Below are 25,259 nucleotides of genomic sequence, written 5' to 3' on the forward strand. Positions count from 1 at the left end.
GCTCTGCAGCCTCATAGAATCCTCCTTGCAGCTCACACTGCCACCCAACTTAGTGTCATCCACAAATTTGGAGATACTACATTTAATCCCCTCGTCTAAATCATTAATGTACAGTGTAAACAGCTGGGGCCCCAGCACAGAACCTTGCGGTACCCCAGTAGTCACTGCCTGCCATTCTGAAAAGTCCCCATTTACTCCTACTCTTTGCTTCCTGTCTGACAACCAGTTCTCAATCCATGTCAGCACACTACCCCCAATCCCATGTGCTTTAACTTTGCACATTAATCTCTTGTGTGGGACCTTGTCGAAAGCCTTCTGAAAGTCCAAATATACCACATCAACTGGTTCTCCCTTGTCCACTCTACTGGAAACATCCTCAAAAAATTCCAGAAGATTTGTCAAGCATGATTTCCCTTTCACAAATCCATGCTGACTTGGACCTATCATATTACCTCTTTCCAAATGCACTGATATGACATCCTTAATAATTGATTCCATCATTTTACCCACTACCGATGTCAGGCTGACTGGTCTGTAATTCCCTGTTTTCTCTCTCCCTCCTTTTTTAAAAAGTGGGGTTACATTGGCTACCCTCCACTCCATAGGAACTGATCCAGAGTCAATGGAATATTGGAAAATGACTGTCAATGCATCCACTATTTCCAAGGCCACCTCCTTAAGTACTCTGGGATGCAGTCCATCAGGCCCTGGGGATTTATCGGCCTTCAATCCCATCAATTTCCCCAACACAATTTCCCGACTAATAAGGATTTCCCTCAGTTCCTCCTCCTTACTAGACCCTCCGACCCCTTTTATATCCGGAAGGTTGTTTGTGTCCTCCTCAGTGAATACCGAACCAAAGTACTTGTTCAATTGGTCCGCCATTTCTTTGTTCCCCGTTATGACTTCCCCTGATTCTGACTGCAGGGGACCTACATTTGTCTTTACTAACCTTTTTCTCTTTACATATCTATAGAAACTTTTGCAATCCGTCTTAATGTTCCTGCAAGCTTCTTCTCGTACTCCATTTTCCCTGCCCTAATCAAACCCTTTGTCCTCCTCTGCTGAGTTCTAAATTTCTCCCAGTCCCCGGGTTCGCTGCTATTTCTGGCCAATTTGTATGCCACTTCCTTGGCTTTAATGCTATCCCTGATTTCCCTTGATAGCCACGGTTGAGCCACCTTCCCTTTTTTATTTTTACGACAGACAGGAATGTACAATTGTTGTAGTTCATCCATGCGGTCTCTAAAAGTCTGCCATTGCCCATCCACAGTCAACCCCTTCAGTATCATTCGCCAATCTATCCTAGCCAATTCACGCCTCATACCTTCAAAGTTACCCTTCTTTAAGTTCTGGACCATGGTCTCTGAATTAACTGTTTCATTCTCCATCCAAATGCAGAATTCCACCATATTATGGTCACTCTTCCCCAAGGGGCCTCGCACAACGAGATTGCTAATTAATCCTCTCTCATTACACAACACCCAGTCTAAGATGGCCTCCCCCCTAGTTGGTTCCTCGACATATGGGTGGAGGCTCGGAGGGAAGGGTCATGCGAGGTAGGCTCAAACCTGTGCTCAGAGCTGGTCGGAGGCTCACTGGGGATCGGGTGGAGCAGCTGAGTCAGCCACATCCAGCGGGGAACGTGAGGTAGTGAACCCACAACCTTCTGACTCAAAGGCGAGAATGAGCCACACCATTAAGTGCAGTTACACCCATTGTGTTGAAGAAGGAGGAGGGAGGCATCACGGAGTACAATAGCTTTGGAGACTTGAGTCAAGCTACTTTCTGGTCACCATTTTGGTGTCAGTACCAAAGGCTTAATATTCGTCACCATTTAGCTCCAGTTTTTTGGAGCAAACAGTGTTTTTTGGAGCTAACTTAATTTTGCAAGTTTCGTCAATGGTATAACACCATCCTTAACAGAGAACGGACGTTTATTTTAATGTACTCCTTTTCTGACGTTAGTCGTGGTCAAACCCACCCAGAACGCCATTTTTGCGAGTTTCGCCAATTCGGATTTTTTTATAAGAACAGCGTTATGGACCACTTTCTATATCTTACCGTACCAAATTGAAATCAGCATTACCGACGCCATCTTTGGTAACAGAGCTGAGTTAAGTTCCTTGTTGACTTGGCTTCCACCTTACCCCCGCCCCTCCCCCACCCGCCGCCCACCTCCCTTTGAAAGCCAAGTGCCGAGCTCCTGTGCCCTGCCAAGGATTGAATTCTGCCGGCCACCCCTAATCCTGGCCAAATAGCCCATCGGAAAAAGGGATGGTGTGGCCATGGCGGGCCATTTGGCCAGGGATCAAGAACCCAGGGACATTGATTTAAAGTAATTGGGGGGAGGTTTAGAGGGAATTTGAGAGGAAATGTCTTCACCCAGAGGCTGGTGGGGGTGTGGAACTCACTGCCTGAAAGGGTGGTAGAGGCAGAAACCCTCACCACATTTAAAAATACTTGGATGTGCACTTAAAGTGCCGTAACCTACAGGGCTACGGACCAAGAGCTGGAAAGTGGGATTAGGCTGGATAGCTCCTTGTTGGCTGGCACAGACACGATGGGCTGAAATAGCCTCCTTCCATGCTGTAAAATGCTATGATTCTATGATTAGCAGGTAGCGGCAGTGTGGATACGAAATTGGCGAGGAAAGCAGAGCGCAGTGATGAACGGTTGTTTTTCAGACTGGTGGGAAGTGTACAGTGGTGCACCCCAGGGGTTGGTATTAGGACCACTGCTCTTTTTGATATATATTAATGGCCTGGACTTGATATATTGGGTAGGTACACAAATTGGCAGGATGTGGCTAGTGGTGTCCCACAGGGATCTGTGTTGGGGCCTCAACTATTCACAGTATTTATTAACGACTTAGATGATGGCATAGAAAGTCATATATCCAAATTTGCCCATGACACAAATATAGGCGGCATCATAGGCAGTGTAGATGAAAGCATAAAAGTACAAAGTGATATCGACAGATTAAATGAATAGGCAAAACTGTGGCAAATGGATTTCAATATAGGCAACTGTGAGGTCATCCACTTTGGACCAAAAAAGGATAGAACAGGGTACTTTGTAAATGGTGAAAAGCTAAAAACAGTGGGGGCCCAAAGAGACTGAGGGGTCAAGGTACATCGATCGTTAAAATGTCACGAACAGGTACAGAAAATAATCAAAAAGGCTAATAGGATGCTGGACTTTATATCTAGAGGATTAGAATACAATAGGTTAGAAATTATGCTGCAGCTATACAAAGCCCTGGTTAGCCCACACCTGGAGCACTGTGGCAGTTCTGGGCACCACACCTTCGGAAGGATATATTGGCCTTGGAGGGAGTGCAGCGTAGGTTTACCAGAATGATACCCGGACTTCAAGGATTAAGTTACGAGGAGAGATTACACAGATTAATGTTGTAGAATTTAGAAGGTTAAGGGCTAATCTGATCGAAGTTATCAAGATACTAAGGGGAACCGATAGGGTAGATAGAGAGTGACTATTTCCGCTGGTTGGGGAATCTAGGACTAGGGGACATAGTCTAAAAATTAGAGCCAGACCTTTGAGGAGTGAAATTAGGAAACACTTCTACACACAAAAAGGGTGGTAGAGGTTTGGAACTCTCTTCTGCAAACGGCAATTGATGCTAGATCAATTGTGAATTTTAAATTGGAGATTGATTGTTTTTTTAAACAAAGGTATTAACGGATATGGGGCAAAGGCGGGTATATGGAGTTAGGTTACAGATCAGCCATGATCTCATTGAATGGATGAACAGGCTTAAGGGGCTGAATTTTCTTGGAGCAACTAGTTTAGTTTGGATTATCTTAGAAATCGCAATTCTCAGCATTTAGTTTGCTCCAGTTCTAGTGAGTTAGTTTAGGTTCATTTTAGTTCAGGTATTCTTTTTCAAAAGGGGGTGTGTCCAGCCATTTAGGCCTGTTTTGCAAGTTTAGGCAGCGAAAACTTACTCCAATCTAACTTAGAATGGAGTAAGTGTCCATTTTTGTAAATTCTGAAAAACCTTACCTAGAGTTAAGTTTAGTGCAAGCACAGCCAGAGACGGCGGTGAGAAGCATTAAAACACAAAGGACAAATCAACATCACAACAGGGGTGGAAGAGAAGTTAGAGGATTTTCCATAAACACCTTCACAACAACATTAAAGAAGCAAAGTACATTTAAAGCACCAAACACTAAACGAAGCACAAAAAGTAATAAGGAATTAATTAATAAAAAATAGAAGGAACCCTGCACCTAAAGCAACAAGACCAAAGTAATAAGCAACCAATCAATGACAAACAAAAAATAGAAGTCCTACCTTTATGTGAAGGGAAGGTGTCTCTGTCGGTGTCTCTCTCTCTCTCTGTATCTGACAGTGAGGGGTGGAGGTGTTGGGGGGGGTTTGGGGTGTGTGTGGAGGGGTGGGTGTGTGTGTGTGTGTGTGTGTGTGTGTGTGTGGGGGGGATGTGTGTGGGGGTGTGGGGGGGATGGTGTGGGTGTGTGTGTGTGTGTGGGAGGTGTGTGGGGGGGGGGTTTGGGTGTGTGTATGTGTGTGGGGTTTGTGGGGGTGTGTGTGGGGGGGGTGTCGGGGGCGTTTGTGGGGGTGTGTGTGGCTGTGTGTGTGTGTGGGAGGTGTGTGGGGGGGTTTGTGGGCGTGTGTGTGTGTGGGGGTGTGTGTGTGTGGGAGGTGTGTGGGGGGGTTTGTGGGCGTGTGTGTGTGTGGGGGTGTGTGTGGTGGGGAGGGTGTGGGGTGGGGTTGGTGTGGGGAGGGGCTGAATGCGGAGGGGGAGGGGGCTTAGCGCGGGGGGAAGGGTTGAATGCGGGGGGGGTGTGGAGGGCTGAACGCGGTGGGAGAGGCTGGACGGAGGCAACCCTGCTCTCTCCTCCGGCCCTTCGATCATTTCGAGTGCCCCCCAACCTATGCTCCTCCATCCCTTCCCACGCTCCTCCATCCCTTCCCATGCTTCTCCCCCAATGGTCACCTCACCAGTGCCCCCTTCCCACGCTCCACCATCCCTCCCCGGTACCCAAACACAGTTTGGGGGGAAACGCCCTGCTGAGCCATTGCGCATGTGCGCAGGCTCCAACACGCCTGCGCAACTCTGCCGGCACTCAGAAGAAAACTGATCCCTAGCTCCGCCCCCCCCCCCACTGGCTGCGATCGACTTGCTCCGCCCCAGGGAGACTGCGCTGCGCTACGCCACGCTGCAGGATGACCGGATAATTCACTCTCTGTCTGTCAGTGTCTATGTTTCTGACAGCGAGGGGAGGGGGAGAAGGGTGTGGGGAAGGGGGAGAAGGGGGGTGGGGGAGGGGGAGAAGCGGGTGGGGTAGGGGGAAAAAGGGGGAGGGGAGAAGGAGGGGGGAGGAGGGGGGAGAAGGGGGGGAGGAGGAAAGTAGACGGGGGTGGGGGTTAGGGAGGAGGGGGTTAGGTTAGAGAGGAGGGGGTTAGGGTGGAGGGGGAGAGAGGTGGGGGTTAGGGGGTGGGGGTTAGGGGGGATGGGGGTTGGGGGGGGTGAGGGTTAGGGGGGGAATGGGGTGGGAGGGGGAGGGGGAGGGGGGAGGAGGAGAGGAGGGGAAGGAGAGATGGGGGAGGGGGAGGGAGGGGAAGGGGGGAGAGGGGAGGGGGGAGAGGGGAGGAAGGGGGGGAGAGGGGAGGGGGAAGGAGGGGGGAAGAGGGGAGGGGGGGAGGGGGGAGAGGGGAGAGGGAGGGAGGGAGGGAAGGAGAGGAGAGTGAACGACCGGGCCCAAGACTTCGGGCTGGATTTACAGGTAGGTGGCGTCGGGTCTTGGGTCCCGGGTCCGGGCGTGGGGCGTCGCGGAGATCCAGGAGGGGGGGGTCGCGGGGATCGGGGAGGGGTGGGGGAGAGAGAGTTGCGGAGGTCGGGGGGGCGGGGGCGAGTCGCCGGGGGGGAGGGGGGGAGGTGGAGGTCGGGTCACCGGAGGGCGGGGGGCAACGGAGGTCAGGGGGGGAGCGCGGAGGTTGAGTCGGGTCGCCCGGGGGAGTGGGGGGGCGGAGGTCGGATCGCTGGCGGGGGGTGGGGGGGATGTGAAGGGGGAGTTGGGGGAGCGGAGGTCGGGTCGCCGGGGTGGGGAGAGCGGGGGTCAAGTCGGGTCGGGTCGGGTGGGAGGTGAACCTTATCCACGCAGCCCCAGTGAGACCATTCGACCAGGGCTAGGGGCTGCGTGCTTCGGGCCCCTCCCACACAGTTTTGGGCGCCTGGAGCTACTGCACATGCGGGCCCACTGTAGCGCGCATGTGCAGAGGTCCCAGCACTGTTTTCAGCACAGAGACCTGGCTCCGCCCCCTACAGCTCGTGCTGCGCCGCGCCCAGCTCCAGAGGACCTGCAGGGAGCCGGAAAATAGGTGAGTTTTTTTAGGCGCACTTTGTGGCGTGAAAAACGGGTGTCCAGGACCGGGCTGCGCCGTTTTAGGCGCGGCCCGAAACTTGGGCCCAATGTGTCCAATTACAGCAGCACACTTTTGGACGGATTTCAAGGCTTTTGACCGGGTGCAGAGAAGATTTCTCAGAATTGTACCAGGGATGAGGGTTATGTGGAGAGACTGGAGAAGCTGGGATTGTTCCCCTTGTGGCAGAGAAGGTTAAGGAGAGATTTAACAGAGGTATTCGATATTATGAGGGATCGTGATAGAGTAGACAGAGAGAAACTGTTTCCACTGGCAGAGGGCCAGTGACCAGAGGACAAGGAATTAAGGTAAATGAACCAGAGGGAAGACTTGGAGAACTTTTTATTGCACAGCAAGTAGTTATGATCTGGAATGCGCTGCCAGAAAGAGTGGTGGGAGCAGATTTAAATAACTTTCCAAAGGGAATCGGATAAATACTTGAACAGGAAAAATTTGCAGGGCTATGGGGAAAGAGCGGGGGTGGGGGGACTAATTGGATAGCTCCACCAAAGAGCCAGCACAGGCACGATGGGCTGAATAGTTTCCGTCTGTGCTGTCTCATTCTATGATTCTAATCCAAGCAACATATACATGGGTATTTATTACCTGATCTGCATCTATCATCTTCATAACTGAATCTCGGAGGTTCAGGAATCCCAGTTCTCTCAGGTAATGAGCCACCTCAGTCAGTGTCTTCGGGCTCAGCTGATCCTCGCGTCTGTTCAGAACACTGTGAATTTTTCGCATCAGAAGTACTGCAATCTTCATGTCTCTCGAAGGCTCTGCTGCTCAGAACATTGGAGGCAGAAACATAGATCGTCAGCTCAACGTGCATTAATGCCTCTTTTATTTTCCATATACATCAATATCTTTGTGCTCATCAATCTGAGCGATGATTGCACAGGAGAGTGGGGTTGTCTAAGACTGAACCAGACTGTTCGCAACCATTGTGTTATATTTGACCCCGAAATGAGCTTACTGACCAGGTATCCGCGACATTAACAAGACCGCCTAATTCCGCCTCTGTAACATCGCTCATCTCTGCCCCTGCCTCAGCTCATCTGCTGCTGAAACCCTCATCCATGTCTTTGTTACTCTAGACTTGACTATTCTAACGCACTCCTGACCAACCTCCCATGTTCTACCCTCTGTCAACCTGAGGTCTTCCAAATCTCTGCTGCCCATATCCTCGCGTCAAGCCCCGTTCATCCATCATCATAAGCAGTTCCTCAAAATCGAGGAAGACATGCTTCCACTCTAAAAATGAGTCCTTAGGTAGCTGAACAGTCCAATACGAGAGCCACAGTCCCTGTCACAGGTGGGACAGATAGTCATTGTGGGAAAGGGTGGGTGGGACAGGTTTGGCGCACGCTCCTTCCGCCGTCTGCGCTTGATTTCTGCATGCTCTCGGCGATCAGACTCGAGGTGCTCAGCGCCCTCCCGGATGCACTTCCTCCACTTAGGCTGGTCTTTGGCCAGGGACTCCCAGGTGTCGGTGGGGATGTTGCACTTTATCAGGGAGGCTTTGAGGGTGTCCTTGTAATGTTTCCTCTGCCCACCTTTGGCTCATTTGACATGAAGGAGTTCCGAGTAGAGCGTTTGCTTTGGGGGTCTCGTATCTGGCATGCGAACAATGTGGCCTGGCCAGCAGAGCTGATCAAGTGTGGTCAGTGCTTCAATACTGGGGATGTTGGCCTGGTCGAGGACGCTAACGTTGGTGCATCTGTCCTCCCAAGGGATTTGCAGGATTTTGTGGAGACATCGTTGGTGGTATTTCTCCAGCGACTTGAGGTGTCTGCTGTACATTGTCCATGTCCCTGAGCCATACAGGAGGGCAGGTATTACTACAGCCCTGTAGACCATGAGCTTGGCGGCAGATTTGAGGGCCTAGTCTTCAAACCCTCTTTTCCTCAGGTAGCCGAAGGCTGCACTGGAGGCGGTGCTGAATCTCGTTGTCAATGTCTGCTCTTGTTGATAAGAGGCTCCCGAGGTATGGGAAATGGTCCACGTTTTCCAGGGCCGCACCATGGATCTTGATGACTGCAGGTCAGTGCTGTGCGGCGAGGACAGGCTGGTGGCGGACCTTTGTCTTATGGATGTTTAACGTAAGGCCCATGCTTTCGTACACCTCAGTAAATGTATCACCCCTATGCTCTCTGACCTACTTTGGCTCCTAGTTAAGTAACTCCTCGATTTTAAAGTTCTCATTCTTATTGTGAAATCCCACCATGGCCTCGTCCCTCCCTATCTCCTTGCAACCCTACGAGATATCTGCGCTCTTCCAATTCTGCCCTGTGAGTTTCCCAGATTTTAATCACTCCACCATTGGCAGCTGTGCCTTCAGCTGCCTGGGCCCTAAGCTCTGGAACTTCCTGCCTAAACCTCTCCACCTCTCTTTTCTCCTTCAAGACACTCTTTAAAACCTACCTCTTTGACCACCTGAATAGCTCCTTATGTGGCTTGGTGTCAGATATTTGTCTGATAACGCTCTTGTGTAGCACCTTGGGACATTGTACAATGTTAAAGGCGCTATATAAATGCAAGTTGCTGATGTTGATGGATGTCTTCTACGCTGCAGGTGCTCGGTGTCAGCTAGGGGTTGCCAACGCTTCAGGACTGTCTTGGAGTCTCCAAAAAATAAGAGTCATCTCCAGGACACTGCTGTGAGCAACACCCGGGAGAAAAATAATTCGGACTTTAAAAAAAAAACTTCTTGTGAACACTTTTGTTTCTTAGTTATGAAAATATCAGGAATAAAGCCTGTTGACTGACAGTCAAGGAGCGTCCAGTTGGACAATGACGAGTCCATTCACTTTCAGAGTGGTGTAGGAGGCAATGCACCATGAGGATGGACATGTTGATGACCAATGGCGGGAGTGTGGGGGCGGGGTGGTCAGAGGCAGGAGGTCATGTGATGCAAGCTCTAGGGATACGTCCAATTAGAGGTGACAACCCCGGTGTGAGCATCCGATCATTTCCAGGCGGAGATTGGGTCGGAGAGGAATTTCCCAGATATTTTTCCCCAAATTGGCCTGGGCTTTTACCTGGTATTTCGCCGCTCCCAGTCGATCTCATGGTTTCGGGTGAGGTGGGGAGTGTATATACCGTGATGCACAAGGGATCGCAATTGTGTGGGACAGGCTGGCTGGATCAGAGGGACCTTTCCTGTCCACCACTGTTCGTACGTTCGTACGAGGCATAATGCAGCTTGGATGGAGAGTAAAGGTCTCTCTGCACTGCCCCAACAATATACCTCAGCTCCAAACTCAGAGCAGCACCAACCCCTGGACCCGATGTGACATGTTGCATTGGTCAGTTCACCACGAGCCTTGCAAAGTGAGATCGCCAATTCCTCACCAATTATTGACGAACTGGTTTAAACACACTAAATAAGAAACGATAGTACTTGCATTTATATAGCACCGTTCACAACCTCAGGATGCCCCAGATTGCTTGACAACCAATGAGATACTTTTGAAGTTGTAAGTTAGGGAAACCCAGCAGCTCATTTGCACAGAGCAAGCTCACACAGACAGCAACGCGATAATGACCAGATAATCTGTTTTGGTGACGTTGGTTGAACAATAAACATTGTACAGGACACCGGGGAGAACTCCCCCTACTCTTCTTCGAAATAGTGCCATGAGATCTTTTACATCCCACCTGAGAGAGCAGATATGGCCTCGGTTTGACGTCTCATTCGAAAGACGGCACCTCAGACAGTGCAGCACTCCCTCAGTACTAGGTATTAGGCAGTCCCTCGTGCTGAGGATGACCTACTTCCACTCCAAAAAGGATGTGTTCACAGGTGTTTCAATGAGAGACCTGACATTCCAGGTCCCGAACTACATCTTGAAGGGTGGAAGATGCCTGTGCATGAATTCTTTTAACATCTGTTGAAATTGCAGTGTGCCAGTTGCAGGGAAAATGCAGGGAGCAGCTCCAGCCCTTATACATGGCCTTTTTCGATCTTACAAAGGCCTTTGACACTGTCAACCGTGAGGGTCTATGGAGCATCCTCCTCCGTTTCGGATGCCCCCAAAAGTTTGTCAACATCCTTCGCCTGCTTCACGATGACATGCAGGCCGTGATCCTTACCAACGGATCCATTACAGACCCAATCCATGTCCGGACCAGGGTCAAACAGGGCTGCGTCATCGCCCCAACCCTCTTCTCAATCTTCCTCGCTGCCATGCTCCACCTCACAGTCAACAAGCTCCCCGCTGGAGTGGAACTAAACTACAGAACCAGTGGGAAGCTGTTTAACCTACGCCGCGTCCAGGCCAGGTCCAAGATCACCCCAACCTCTGTCGTTGAGCTGCAGTATGCGGACGACGCCTGCGTCTGCGCACATTCTGAGGCTATGAAAGCACGGGCCTTACGCTAGACATCCATAAGACAAAGGTCCTTCACCAGCCTGTCACCGCTGCACAGCACTGCCTCCAATCATCAAGACCCACACCATGGCCCTGGACAACGTGGACCATTTCCTATATCTCAGGAACCTCTTATCAACAACAGTAGACATTGATGCGGAGATTCAGTATCGCCTCCAGTGCGCCAGTGCAGCCTTCGGCCGTCTGCAGAAAAGAGTGTTTGAAGACCAGGTCCTCAAATCTACCATTAAACTCATGGTCTACAGGGCTGTAGTAATACCCGCCCTCCTGTATGGGTCTGAGGCATGGACGATGTATAGAAGGCACCTCAAGTCGCTGGAGATGCAAGATTCTGCAAATCTCCTGGGAGGACAGGCACACCAACATCAGTGTCCTCGACCAGGCTAACATCCCCAGTATTGAAGCACTGACCACACTCGATCAGCTTCACTGGGCAGGCCACATAGTACGCATGCCAGATGCGAGACTCTCTAAGCAAATGCTTTATGCGGAGCTCCTTCATGGTAAACGAGCCAAAGAAGGACAGCGGAAATGTTATAAGGACACCCTCAAAGCCTCGCTGGTAAAGTGTGACATCACCACTGACACCTGGCAGACCCTGGCCGCAGACCATCCGAGGTGGAGAAAGTCTATCCGGGAGGGTGTTGAGCTCTTTCGCAACGCAAGGAGCATGATGAGGCCAGGCGCAGGCAGCGGAAGGAGTGCGCGGCAAACCAGCCCCACTGACCCCTCCCCCCCACGAATGTCTGTCCCACCTGTAACAGGGTCCGTGGCTCCCCTATCAGACTGTTCAGCCATGAAAGAACTCACTTTGGGAGTGGAAGCATGTTCTCCTCGATTCCGAGGGACTGCCTATGATGATGATGTAACGTGGAGTGACCATTGCACACCTGCCACCACACGGACTTGACAGAGCAAGGTCTTGGTCCAGTGGCAAGGGTTAACCAAGATGACGAGAGACCAAGCTCTGCTGCACAGACCTAGTACGCACAAATACTCCTAGTATCCTTGGAATTCATTGCTCACACTCTGGGCTGGGCCGTGCTGTACCTTCTCTGGGTCCCGACCCCACTGATATAAGCTGCACCAGTTCCAAGAGTAGAGTAAAGCTCCCTCAACACTGTCGCATCAAACACACACAGAGCAGGTACAGCAGAGGTTAGATACAGAGTAAAGCTCCCGCTACACTGTCGCATAAAACACGCACAGAGCAGGCACAGCAGAGGTTAGATACAGAGTAAAGCTCCTGCTACACTGTCCCATCCAACACACACAGGGCAGGTACAACATGGGTTTTTTACGGAGTAAAGCTCCCTCTACACTGTCCCATCAAACACTCCCAAGGCAGGTACAGCACGGGTTAAATACAGACTAAAGCTCGCGCTACACTGTCCCATCCAACACTGCCAGGGCAGGTACTGTTATGTATGAATACTTTATGTAGTAACTATGTTGACATGCATGATGTACCACCAGAGGGCGCTACTGTTGGAGGCCCCAGGGGTTACCTGCCCAGGTGTGCAGGGCTGTATAAAAGGGTGCCCAACAGGCTGCGTCCTCACTCCGGAGTTACATTTGAAAGAGAATTCAAACAGACTGCATTTAGACAGGCTGTGAAAAAACACAGGCCATATTGCATTAAGTCATCAATCAACTTGACATTTTCGGACCTTGGGTAGCGAGCCAATTAAAACGTTAAAAGACTTTCAATTGAGCCAATAAGGTCAAAGAAGGCGAGTTCTTTTCTGTAAATTGATCCAGGTATAAATACAGCCATTTTGGCCATGTGGTTTCAGTAAGACAAAGGAACTGGCAATCAGCCAGCAGCTTGTTACTCTCTGCCAAGATTAAAAAGTTAAAACTACCATCGGAGTTCGTATTTCATTGGAAATTAAGAGATCTAACAATTTTGGTGCTGCATACAGGATCGCTGAGGAAAGAAACTGAATTTTGGACATCGGACCTACATATTGAGGTAAGGACACCTCTTTTTAAAAAAAAGTCCTCGGTCAAAAGTCTAAATTCGCCTCTCCTTCTATGCGATTCCGAAAGCCTCCAGTTTGCGAACCCTCCGGTTGGTAGTCGGCTCGCGGTCCCATAGACGACTAAACTTCGGCGGTGTATTAGTTAATTAATCACCGACCTATTGATCGGCTAGCAAGCCTACGACTCGAGACCCCAGTAAAGAACTCAGTAAAGAAATGGCAGCAGGAGATAAGAGCAAAGAATTGCCTACAACTGTTAAAGGTGGGCAGGCACCACCTGAAGTTTCGCTAGATTTAATTCTCGAACAGTTGAAAGAATACATAGAGCAACAATTCAACTTATCTAAAACCTGTATTAAGATCGAACAAAAGTACGGAACCTCCAAAGGACAATGGTCCTTGGACGAGATTAAAAGGGTCTGGGGAAAAACGACCCGTATGAAAAATAAAGAGCGAACTAGATGGTCCCTAGTGGTTATGGGCCAGATCCGAAACCGGAATGAAATTATAATGCGTTCCCAACATGATCGAGAACTGACCAGTACAAAGGATCAATTGCAAGCAGTTTGTGCACAGCTGTGACAGAATAAGCTTGAACTTGAAAAGCTGGAAGCGGAAGTTAAAGATCTTAAAGGTGAAATTAAAGAATGGAAAAAATCATTAGGTCAAGAGACAGTAATAGGAAAAGAAAAATGTATTGATCAATTCCCAGGGTACCCATGTTTGGCTAAATTAAAAGCGCAAACCCGAAGACACGACCGAGGAATAGATACGGTTTCTGAATCCTCCGACAATACAGTGTCGGAGGATGATGAAGAATTAGGGGTGCGCTTTGCCCCGTTTAAAAAAAGACGAGTTGTAGTCAAATCAGAAGAGACTGCGGATGAGGGCGGAACCAAAAAAACAAAGCGAAGGGTGCATGCAGAATACTTAGTTCATGCTCCGGCAGACCCAGAGAAAATTGATAAATGGTCCAAGGAATTGCCCAATCCAAAGAAAGGGGGAGTAAAAACGTGGGACCAATTGGATCGCCTAAGAAATATATATCAACTTCATCCCTGGGATGGAGTGCAAATTTTGACCATAATGGTGCCAAAAACACAGAGAAGAAAATTGCACGACAAGGTAGATGAAGCTTTGGGGCAGGATGAGCAAGATACAGATGCAGGATGGGAGGCGATTAAACACTGGCTGCAAGCCTTCAGTCCAGCTAAGACAGACTGGGGAAAAATTGCAGCTTGCCAACAGAAAGGAACAGAGGAGGTCCTGGAGTATGACGAGCGGTTTAGATGCACGTGGCTAGAACATTCGGGTATGAATAATACGGATGAGGAAATGGATGAACAAGTGTTTGGACCCCTGAAAGCAGCTTTCGTGGCAGGTCTAAAGCCAGAACTGTCCAAAATGCTTAAGGTAGTGTTACCGGACTGGGAAGGGAGAGGAACTACCTTTGCAGCATTGGTGGATCGATGTAATCAATTAGATCGGGATATGGGAGCTAAAGTCCAAGCGGTACAGGCTATGGGATGGAAATCCCAGGATTCCGATAAACAGTCATTAGGAAAATTACCTGGAAAATGTCATTATTGTGGGAAAGAAGGTCACTGGGCCAAGATGTGCAGGACAAAACAGCAAGGTCGTGGCTGGGGAAGAGGACGCAGCCAGGGATACAATTCAGCCAACAAGCCAGGCTTGCCACAAGATATCGACCTCAGAAGCATTTAAGCGACTGACAATACAACAACAGAAGGCGTTACTTGGGATAGCAAAAAACAATTAGAGCCCACCCTGGCCCCCCTCCTCGCACTAATACAACAAAGGGGAGATGGGCTATATATAACTGTGAGGGTGGGCGATAAGGATGTGGACTGTCTTTTAGACACAGGGGCGGAATTAACATGCTTACCCCTACAATATGGAGACTTTTTGCCGTTGGATGGTAGGGCACGTACAGCCTATGGAGTTGGGGGCCATAAAATGGAAATTAAAAGGACAACACCGGTACTTATAGGGCTGGGTCTACATGAACTAACCACGCCGGTCTGGATAGGCCCAGTAGATCAACCCCTTTTGGGAATGGACGTTCTAATCCAAATAGATTCATCGTTACATTTCGAGGATGGTCGGGTGACATGGTCAATTAGAACTATTGAAGAAAGAAGAATTGAAGGAACACCCAATATGGGCTAAAGATAAGAACGATTGTGGCCTACTCCAGATGGAGCCTGCGTCATTTACAGGGACCAAGCCTCCATGCACTAAACAGTATCCCATCAGTCCAACTGCCATCGTGGGAATCTTACCGGTTATTCAGCAATTGGAGAAACAAGGGGTGCTTATTAAAACGCATAGCTCCTCCAATAGCCCCATGTGGCCGGTACAGAAATCTAATGAGACTTGGCGTTTGACTGTCGATTATAGGAAAGCTAACCAGTGTATTGGTCAAAAAGCTCCTTTGGTCGCAGATCCCTCCACCATTTTTAATGCCCTCAATCTGGAACATAAATATTTCTCGGTTATTGATATGGCCAACGGATTTTGGTCGGTGCCTCTGGCACCGGAGGTTCGACAGTGGTTTGCTTTCACTGTCCAAGTACAACAGTATACTTGGACCCGGTTACCGCAGGGTTTCCACAACAGCCCTACGGTATTCCACATGGCTTTACAAAGCCATTTGCGAGAATTACCTCCCCTGTCATCCACAGTCATCCAATATGTAGACGATATCCTGCTAGCTTCAAACACGGAAGAACAGTATGAGCAAGATTTACGAGCTTTGCTGGATCACCTTCGGCTGAAAGGACATAAAGCCAGCATCGACAAAGCACAAATATCCCAAGAAGAGGTTGTATACCTGGGACAAAAGATTTCACAAGGAAAGAGAGAACTTACCCAGGATAGAACTGCAGCCATTCGGGCTGCTAAAAAACCCAGCACTATTCAGGAACTGAGGTCTTTTTTGGGATTGTGTAACTTTAACAGAAATTGGATTGACTCCTTCACACAGCTTGCTCAGCCATTGAATGATATCTTAAAGGGGAAACGTGCCTCGAAAGAAGCCATCACCCTCACTAAGGAACAGCAAGAGGCCTTCCTGAGTTTGAAAAAGGCTTTGTGTTCGGCACCAGCTCTGGGAATCCCGATAGTGGTTAGCCATTTACCCTGTTTGTCCATGAGAAAGAAGGATATATGACAGCTATACTGACACAAGAACATGGGGATCGGCAAAGACCTATTGGCTATTATTCGGCAAAACTGGATGCGGTAGCCCTCGGATGGGGAAGTTGCCTAAGGGCTATGGAAGCTACATGTCGAGCGGTAATGACCACTGCGGGTCCAGTCCTCGACCAAAAGCTGATTGTCAAGTGTCCCTACACCGTATACGCTTTGCTGCCTATGAATAGAATGTCTCAGGTGACAGCAGCAAGATGGACCCGCTGGACAGCAGTTTTGGAAGCTCCGAATCTCCATATCGTCCGGGCCAGCCCGGTTAATCCCGCAACTATGCTCCCGATGTCAGAATCGAGGGAGCAAGAGGGGGAAGAATGTGAAGAGCATGACTGTGTGGAGATTTTAAAAGAAACAGAAGAAGCAGCCTTAGCAGCAGAGGAGCCTCTGCACAACCCAGACCTCATCCTGTTTACAGATGGTTCCTCCTTTGTTGACAATGGTACCAGAAAAGCAGGATGGGCAGTTACAACCTTATATGAGGTAGTGGCAAAAGGATGTTTACCCTCAGGAACGTCAGCACAACAGGCCGAGTTACGGGCCCTGTCAGAAGCATGTCGAATAGCAGAAGGACAGACAGCTAATGTCTACACAGATTTGCGTTATACTTTTGGAGTCGCTCACGACTTTGGTATGTTATGGCGGAAAAGACGATTCCTCACTGCTGCTGGTACATCTATCCGAAATGGAAAAGAAGTCCGAGACTTACTGGAGGCCATACAATTACCTCAGGAAGTGTCCATCCTGAAGTGTAAGGCCCATACCAAGGAAAATATCACAGAAGCACAGGGAAATGCCCTAGCCGACCAGGCAGCTAAAGATGCCGCCTCACAGGGCGTTCCTCCAGAAGAACCAACACAGATGTGCAGATTGAAAGCACTCAGGACTCTGACACGAGACCTTCAAACAATGCAAGGTGAGTGCTCCCAAGAGGAAAAATGGACATGGATTGAGGCAGGAATTAAGCTATGCGAAGATGGTGTCTGGAGACAAACAGTTACTGACAAGCCAGTCGCGCCACAAGCGCTTATGCCTTTTTTAGCCCAACAGATCCACTCGTGGGGACACTTGGCCTCACAACAGATGATGGCACGGTTCCAGAAAAGCTGGTGGGGTCGGGGATTTAAAAAACATGCCCAGCTGGTAACAGACCGCTGTGTGGTCTGCCAGAAAAATAATTCTGGACCCATCACGGTAATGCCCCAACTGAGGCCCCCTGCCCCTGTCGGACCATTCCAGCATCTGCAGGTTGATTATATATCTCTTCCTTCATGCCAAAGATACACTAACATTCTTGTCATGGTCGACAGATTCTCTAGATGGGTAGAAGCTGTCCAAACTAAAAGAGCCACAGCCAATCACACTGCAAAGGTCTTGTGTAAGGATTACATTCCCCGATGGGGAGTCCCGAGTCGTATTGACTCAGATCAGGGAACACACTTCACAGGTGCTGTCTGCCAAGAAGTCTGCAGGTTACTGAACATTATGGGGGATTTACACTGTCCTTATCATCCACAATCATCAGGACAAGTAGAACGAATGAATCGAACTCTGAAACAATGGCTTGCCAAATATCACCAAGAAGGAACACCATGGCCCCAGGCACTACCAATAGTGCTATGTAGCATTAGGGCAACCCCGAACAGAACTACAGGTCTAAGCCCATTTGAAATTATAACAGGAAGACCCATGTCGCTGCCAGGAACTATCGATTTACGGAAAGCTGATGTTCACTTAATGAGTGACACTTTGTTATCATACTGTCAGAACTTAACCAATGCTATTAGTTCTGTTTCCCGACAGGTATCGGCAGCTTGGGGTAATCCACCCGAAGGAGGACACGACATCATCCCGGGAGTCTGGGTGTATGTGAAAAAGTTGCATAAAGAACTTTTAGGTGCCAAGTGGGAGGGACCTTATCAAGTGTTATTGACCACCCAGGCAGCTGTTAAAGTCCAAGGAAAGAAAGCCTGGATCCACGCTTCACACGTTAAACGAGCACCCGTAACTGAAGCTGAAATCTAATAAGGACAATTACTTTTTGCCAAAATGTATAAATTTACTGTCGTATTGATTGTAGGTATTCTAGGCATAGGCCTACTTCTTACTAGCTGACCCTCTGCACCAAAGGGAAATAGTAGGGTAGCAAGGGAATTACATGTAAATACCTTTTACTTTTATATTGTTTGTTTATGTTGATTAAATGTTGTTGCGACCAGGCGGCTGTAGCTGCTGTCCCGCAGGTGAGACACCTTGCAGGTCCCAGCAGACCATCTGTACGTGGCACAGGAGTATGTTATGCTTAAGGGAAGGTTGTTTACTGGTTGAACTAAGATATTGATTTGGATTAAATTGGAATAAGGTTAATTAACCTACTAAAACCAGACTTCCATTGTGGCCACGATGGAACTCGGGTTGGTGTAAATTTGTGTGGAAGCTACTAGTCCGGACATGTGGCAAAACACATCAACAAATTTTAGAAGGAAACTCTGTTAACATGTCTGAAATTATTTTGTAGAATGTTTAACCAGTGATACCTGATGTTTTATGATTCAGTTTGTGAAAGAATCAAAGGGGGGATTGATAGAGAATTCAAACAGGCTGCATTTAGACAGGCTGTGAAAAAACACAGGCCACATTGGATTAAGACATCAATCAACTTGACATTTTTGGACCTTGGGTAGCGAGCCAATTAAAACGTTAAAAGACTTTCAATTGAGCCAATAAGGTCAAAGAAGGCGAGTTCTTTTCTGTAAATTGATCCAGGTATAAATACAGCCATTTTGGCCATGTGGTTTCAGTAAGACAAAGGAACTGGCAATCAGCCAGCAGATTGTTACTCTGCCAAGATTAAAACTACCATCGGAGTTCGTATTTCATTGGAAATTAAGAGATCTAACAATTAAAGAGACCAAGGTCACAATAGTTTGAGCTTACAATACAGTCTTGTGGAGTTATTCTGAACATAATAAATGGCAACGAGTAACAGATCACGAACTTTCATGTGGTAATGGCTGCCGTTGGTATTCTTGAGAGGTTTGTTGAGTGTAATGATTGGGAAGCCTTCATTGAGCGTCTCGACCAGTACTTCATGGCCAACAAGCTGGACACGTCTGAGATGGCGGTCAAACGCAGGGCGATTCTCCTCACCGTATGTGGGTCTTTGATATATGGCCTCCTCCAAAATCTGCTGGCACCGATCAAAGCAACGGACAAAACTTACACAAAACTGTGCACGCTGGTTTGGGAACACCTCAAGCCGAAGGAGAGCATCTTAACGGCCAGGTATTGCTTTTTCACGCACCATCGCTCCAAGGGCCAGAACGTGGCGAGCTATGTCGCCGACCTAAGATGCCTTGTGGGACAGTGCAAATTTTCCGGATCTTTTGGGGAAATGTTGCGGGATTTTTTTGTGCTTGGAATCGGCCACGAGGTCAATCAATTATGAGCCAAAAGGCATTCGAAAGGCTGTGGGGTGACAGAACACAATGACCCAAGCTGATCCCGATTCAGGCAAAGCTGTGCACCTGCACCAAGGAACTGATATCAGTTATTGGTAGTGTGGACATAAGAGTATCCCATGAGGGAGCGGTGCACGATTTACCACTGTGGATTGTTTCAGGTGATGGGCCAACGCTGCTTGGTAGTAGTTGGATGCGGAAGATTCGATGGAACTGGGAAGACTTCTGTGTACCTTCTCTGGCGAACGACGTCTCCCATGCTCAAAGGCTGAGCAAGCCCCCACCTTCAGCTGAACGAGGCATCGAAGTGCAGATCCATTTGCAGATCCCTGAGGCACAGGCCGCTCATCATGACCATGAGGAGGTAAAGATTAACCGAGCAGCGGTACAGGTGCGGTACCCACCACCCAAAGCCGACGACCCCTTCGCGAAGATGGAAGAGGCTCCAGGTCGACCAAGCTGAGTGGAACTCCAGCTGAAATGATCCAAATGTGTCTTCCCGACGCCAGAGGCAAAATCCCTGGGGAGGAAGATCGTGGCAGTCAGCATCACGGACATGGACGAGGGTGCGTCCAGACCACGGGACAAGAATGCGTCCAGACCATGGGATGTTGCTGCAACGTAACAGCAGCACGTGTTGCCCAGCAAGGAAGACGATTGGGCTTGGGGCAAAGGTAAAGGGGTGGCCGCTGAGAAGGCCAGGAACCCACTATGTTCCAATAAGTTGTTTGCACTGTGTAACGCATGTAAGCGCCTATTCGTGGCAGATGATGTATTAGCATATGGGGTCGGGCATACTTTACAACAAGCCAAAGTAGTGGGCGAAATCCAACTGGTTGTATATGTATCTAACAAAGTACTTGTAGCAAATGATGTGTTATCACACGCGGTCGGGCATGTTGTACAGTAAGTCAAAGTAGCGGGCAAACCCCAACCGGTCGTCCATGTCTCTAATAAGTTACCCAAGGCAGTAGCCTGCGTTCACGGGGCAAAAGAGATGTACCAAAGTGTGTCCTAATATTTGCTTGAGTTGGACAAGCTGCCAACCTCTCAGTTTCTGGAGCAGTGGCACGATTATCAATGCTTTGTTTCGAATATGACTAACACTGTCTGTGCACTGTAACATGATCCACCACGGGCCAGGCACTGAGAACGGGGCTGATGCCCTCAGTTGGCTACCGTTGCCCACCACCGGGGTGGAAACGGCGCAGCCCGCAGATCTGCTCGTTGTTATGGAAGTTCTAGAAAGCGAGGGGTCAACTGTAACGGTTCCCCAGATTAGGACCTGGACCAGCCAGGATCCCACGTTATCGCTTGGTAAACGGCGAGCCGCCAGACGGGATGTTGCAGCTTCTCTGTCGTAAAGACGTAATGCTCATCCCATCAGATTGCCCCCTGTGGGGCAACCCTGCAATGTTGCAAAGAAAGGCAGGGAGACTACACACAGTTGGTGGCCCTGGCCCTCCATACCATGGCCCAGGATCCACGGGGACCACGCGGCCTCCCGCCACTACTGAAAGTCTCAAGGCCATCCTTGGCTTGCCAGACCTTAGGGTCAGCGACAATGGTCCAAAGCGGACAGCCCAAATCACAAAGCCGAACACCACACATGTCACGGTAGACTCCCCACAGACCCGGCTATCCCGGGTGCTACACAGTCTCCGGACAGAATCACTGAGAACCGAGCCTTCCTTATTCTATCAGCAGAGAATGTACCATGATCGTACGGCTCCTCCACGCGACATCAGAATAAATGATGTCGGCCATGATCATGGCCCCAGATGGGCTGCTAGCACTGTATTAGCCAAAGAGGGGAATGGACTGTTTGTTGTGAAACCATGTAATGGGCAAATGCAGAAAGCATTGGGACCAGACCAAACTGCGAACTACAGATAACCAGGAACTACTGTGAAAGGATCTGGTCTCCAGCGACGCACCAACACACACCAAATTTGCAACTGACCTCACGACCAAACACGAGAATCATCCCACCATTCCCAGCAGCCCAATCAGACAGTTACTCGCATCAAAGTCTTTGGGGGGAAATGATGTTATGTATGTATACTTTATGTATAACTATGTAAACATGCATAATGTACCACCAGAGGGCGCTACTGTTGGAGGCCTCAGGGGTTACCTGCCCAGGTGTGCAGGGCCATATAAAAGTGTGCCCAACAGGCTGCGGCCTCACTCTGGAGTTACATTGAAGAGACCAAGGTCACAATAGTTTGAGCTTACAATACAGTCTTGTGGAGTTATTCTGAACATAACAGATACAGCAGTAAATAGATGCGCAGTAAGTCTCCGTCTACGTTACCCCATCAAACACACCCAAGGCAGAAACAGCACAGATTATATACAGAATAAAGCTCCCTCTACCCTGTCCCATCAAACACACCCAGGGCAGGAACAGCACAGGTTAGATAGAAAATAAAGCTCCCTCTACACTGTCCCATCAAATTCTTGCAGGGCAGGTACAGCATGGGTTAGATACAGAGTAAACTTCCCTCTACATTGCCCCATCAAACACTCCCAGGGCATGTACAGCATGGGTTAGATACAGTGTAAAGCTCCCTCTACACTGTCCCATCAAATTCTTGCAGGACATGTACAGCATGCGTTAGATACAGAGTAAAGCTTCCTCTACACTGTCCCATCAAACACTCCCAGAGCAGGTGCAGTCCCTCAGTACTGCACTGGGACTGTCAGCCTAGATTTCGTGCTCATCTGTAGTTTGCTGTTGTTTAGCTGCTTTCGAAGTGCACTTGTTTGATGAGCATTTTTCTACCTCTGCATTAAGTATTTTGCATGTTTTTTTTCAGTCTCCAGTACTACCTTCCTTTTGCTGTGCCTCATTTGCATTTGTAACTCCCTGGGTTGAGCATCCTGATTTGCTTTGCTCCACCATCGCCGGCCGTGCCTTCAGCTGTCTAAGCTCTGGAATTCCCTCCCTAACCCTCTCTGTCTCTCTACCTCTCTCTCCTCTTTGACCAAGCTATTGTTCTGTCCTAATAGACACATAGAAACATAGAAAATAAGTGCAGGCGTCGGCCATTGGCCCTTCGAGCCTGCACCACCATTCAATAAGATCCTCATGCGAATCGGTGTCAAAACTTCTGTCTGATAATGCTCCTGTGAAGCATCTTGGCATATAAAAGGTTCTATTTAAATAAAAGTTGTTGTTGTATTACCAGATCTGTCAGGAAAGCATAGCTTTAAATCCACAGTGAATGTGTGCTTCCTACCTGTAGACCTGCAATGTTGGACCCAGGCTTTAAGGCAGTATTTAATCCCTTCTAACTCAGCGGTAACTTTCACACATTCATTTCTACAATTCTGCAGAAATCTGTCCAGAGCTTTGATTCCTTTGTCGATGTCCTGACTCATTTGCTTTCTAATTGGTTCTTGCAACGAGCTCCATAATTCCTTGGCCTTTCTCTCCTCTTCCTCCTTCCTCTTTTTCTCCTGCGCTTCAATGATGAGCTCGGCACGCTTCTTCTTCTTTTAAGAGAGATTACACAAGGACGTTAGGTAAAATTTGCACATGGTCAGAACCCCGACAGGTAACGTGTAGGAGGTGGGGTACCGCAAGGGTCAGTGCTCGGGCCCCAGCTATTTACAATCATTATTAATCACTTAGGTGAAGCGGCCAAATGTAACTTACCCAAGTTTGCTGATACACAAAGTTAGGTGGGAAAGTAAGATGTGAGGAGGAGGTAAAGAGGCTGCAGAGAGATACAGCCAGGTTGACTGAGAACACGGCAAATGGAATACAATTTGGGGAAGTGTGAAGTTATACACTTTGAGCGGAAACATTTTTTGGATGGTGAGAGACTGGGAAATGTTTGCACTCAGAGGGACCTGGGTGTCCTTGTACATGAATCACAGACAGTTAACATGTAGGTACAGTAAGCAATTCGAAAAGCAAATGGTATGTTAGCTTTTGTTGCAAAGGGATTAGAGTATAAGAGTAAAGTAGTCTTACTACAATTATACAGAGGGTTGGTGAGGCCACACCTGGAGTACTGTGTACAATTCTGGTCTCCTTACCTAAGGAAAGACATATTTGCCACAGAGGGAGTGCAATGAACGTTCACAAGACTGGTTCCTGGGATTGCCCTATGAGGAGAGATTGAGTACACTAGGTCTATAGTGCCTAGAGTTTAGAAGAATCAGGGGTGATCTAATTGAAACATATAAAATTCTTAAGGGGCTTAGGGTTAATTCTGAGAAAATGTTTCCCCTGGCTGGGTAATCTCGAACACGGGATCATAGTCTCAGGATAAGGGGTAGGCCATTTAGGACTGAGATGAGGAGAAATTTCTTCACTCAAAGGGCTGTGAATCTTTGGAATTCTCAGTCAAATATGTTGTGGATGCTCGGTCGTTGAGTATACTCAAGGCAGAGATCGATTGATTTTGGGGAAGAAAGGGAATTAAGGAATATGGGGATAGTGCGGGAAGGTGGAGATGAGGGAGAAGTTCAGCTATGATCTTATTAAATGGCGGAGCAGGCTGGAATGGCCGAATGGCCTACTCCTGCTCCTAGTTCTTGTATCATATGGAATAAAAATGAGCATCAAGCAAACTCTAGGAGTAAGGTAGAAACAGCTACAGGTGAGATTGATAGAGGTCGGGGGGCAGAAGTGTGACAATTGGTCTTAGTATTCAAGGTCAGGAAAGAGGTCATCAGGAAGGTATTTCTGATCATTAGCCGAAACATAAGAACATAAGAAATAGGCGCATGAGTCAGTCATACAGCCCCTCGAGCCTGCTCCGCCATTCAATAAGATCATGACTGATCTTCAACATCAGCTTCACATTACCGAAATATCCCCATATCCTTTGTGTGTGTGTGCGCTCATGCATGAGTGTGTGAGTATGAGTGTTTATGTGTTTGCATGCATGAGTGTCTGTATATGTGGGTGTGAGTGCCTGTGTGTGTGAGTATCTGTGTCTGTGTGTGCGTGCGCAAGTGTCTATGTGTGTGTTTGAGCGTACGTTGTCGTGTGCATGCTTATCCCTGTGTGTGTGAGTGTCTGTGTGTGTGCAAGTGTGTGTGAGTGTCTGTGTGTGTGCAAGTGTGCGTACATGTGTACGTGAGTGAGAGCATGTCTGTATGTGTGTGTGTATGTGTGTCCATAAATGTCTGTATGTATGTGTGCATCTATGTGCACATGAGTCTGTATGTGTGTGTGCGTGTGGCTGTTGCATTGAGTATAAGATTGGGCTTGACCCTTTTGCCTCTCAGTCAGGGAATAAACTCATGTTCGAGTCTCATGCACAAAACTTGGATAAAGTTCCCTGCCGTCAATGTTCCCCTAAGGTGCGCGGCCGTGCTCTGATGGCGAGGTCCCGCGCAGGCTGCTCACCGATCGCTGCCGCTGGAAGAGATACTGCGCACGCACGGTCACACAGTGAATTGAAAAGGGCCCGAGCAGGGAAAGAGAATTAGAGGGAACATTGTCTGCCGCCCAGCGAGGAGTCAATGCCTTTCAGGAGGGCAGAGAATCAGTGAGAAAACCGGCAAGCGAAGAAAAGTAAAAGGCAGAATCTGGTGTTCGACTCACCCCTGATTTCTTGCTGTTGCCCTTTCTCGGACTTGGTTGCTGTTTTGATGGGCTCTTGGCAACATCAGTCTGATTGGTGACAATTGTCACGGCTGCATTTTCTTTCAGGGATTCTCCATAAAGTCTCACAAACGCAAGGAGTTTTTGCTGCTGGCGTAACATCCTTTTCCTTTCCTTGGGATCTTTGACAGATGCTGATGTAGATAATAAG

At 48.7% G+C, this 25,259-nt stretch overlaps 1 protein-coding gene across 1 annotated transcript in view; it reads right to left on the reverse strand.

Annotated features, from left to right (window-relative positions):
- Window positions 1-25,259, reverse strand: part of LOC139262770 (probable ATP-dependent RNA helicase DDX60) — a 191,529-nt gene that overhangs the window by 115,150 nt on the left and 51,120 nt on the right. The window contains exons 12-14 of the mRNA XM_070877924.1: window positions 25,049-25,242; window positions 22,725-22,980; window positions 7,015-7,193 (exon numbers count right to left, since the gene is read on the reverse strand). Of these exons, the coding sequence (XP_070734025.1) occupies window positions 7,015-7,193; window positions 22,725-22,980; window positions 25,049-25,242 (629 nt within the window). The remainder of the gene's footprint in view (window positions 1-7,014; window positions 7,194-22,724; window positions 22,981-25,048; window positions 25,243-25,259) is intronic.

This window comes from Pristiophorus japonicus, chromosome 1 (genome assembly GCF_044704955.1).
Source record: "Pristiophorus japonicus isolate sPriJap1 chromosome 1, sPriJap1.hap1, whole genome shotgun sequence".
NCBI classification, from domain to species: Eukaryota; Metazoa; Chordata; class Chondrichthyes; family Pristiophoridae; genus Pristiophorus; species Pristiophorus japonicus.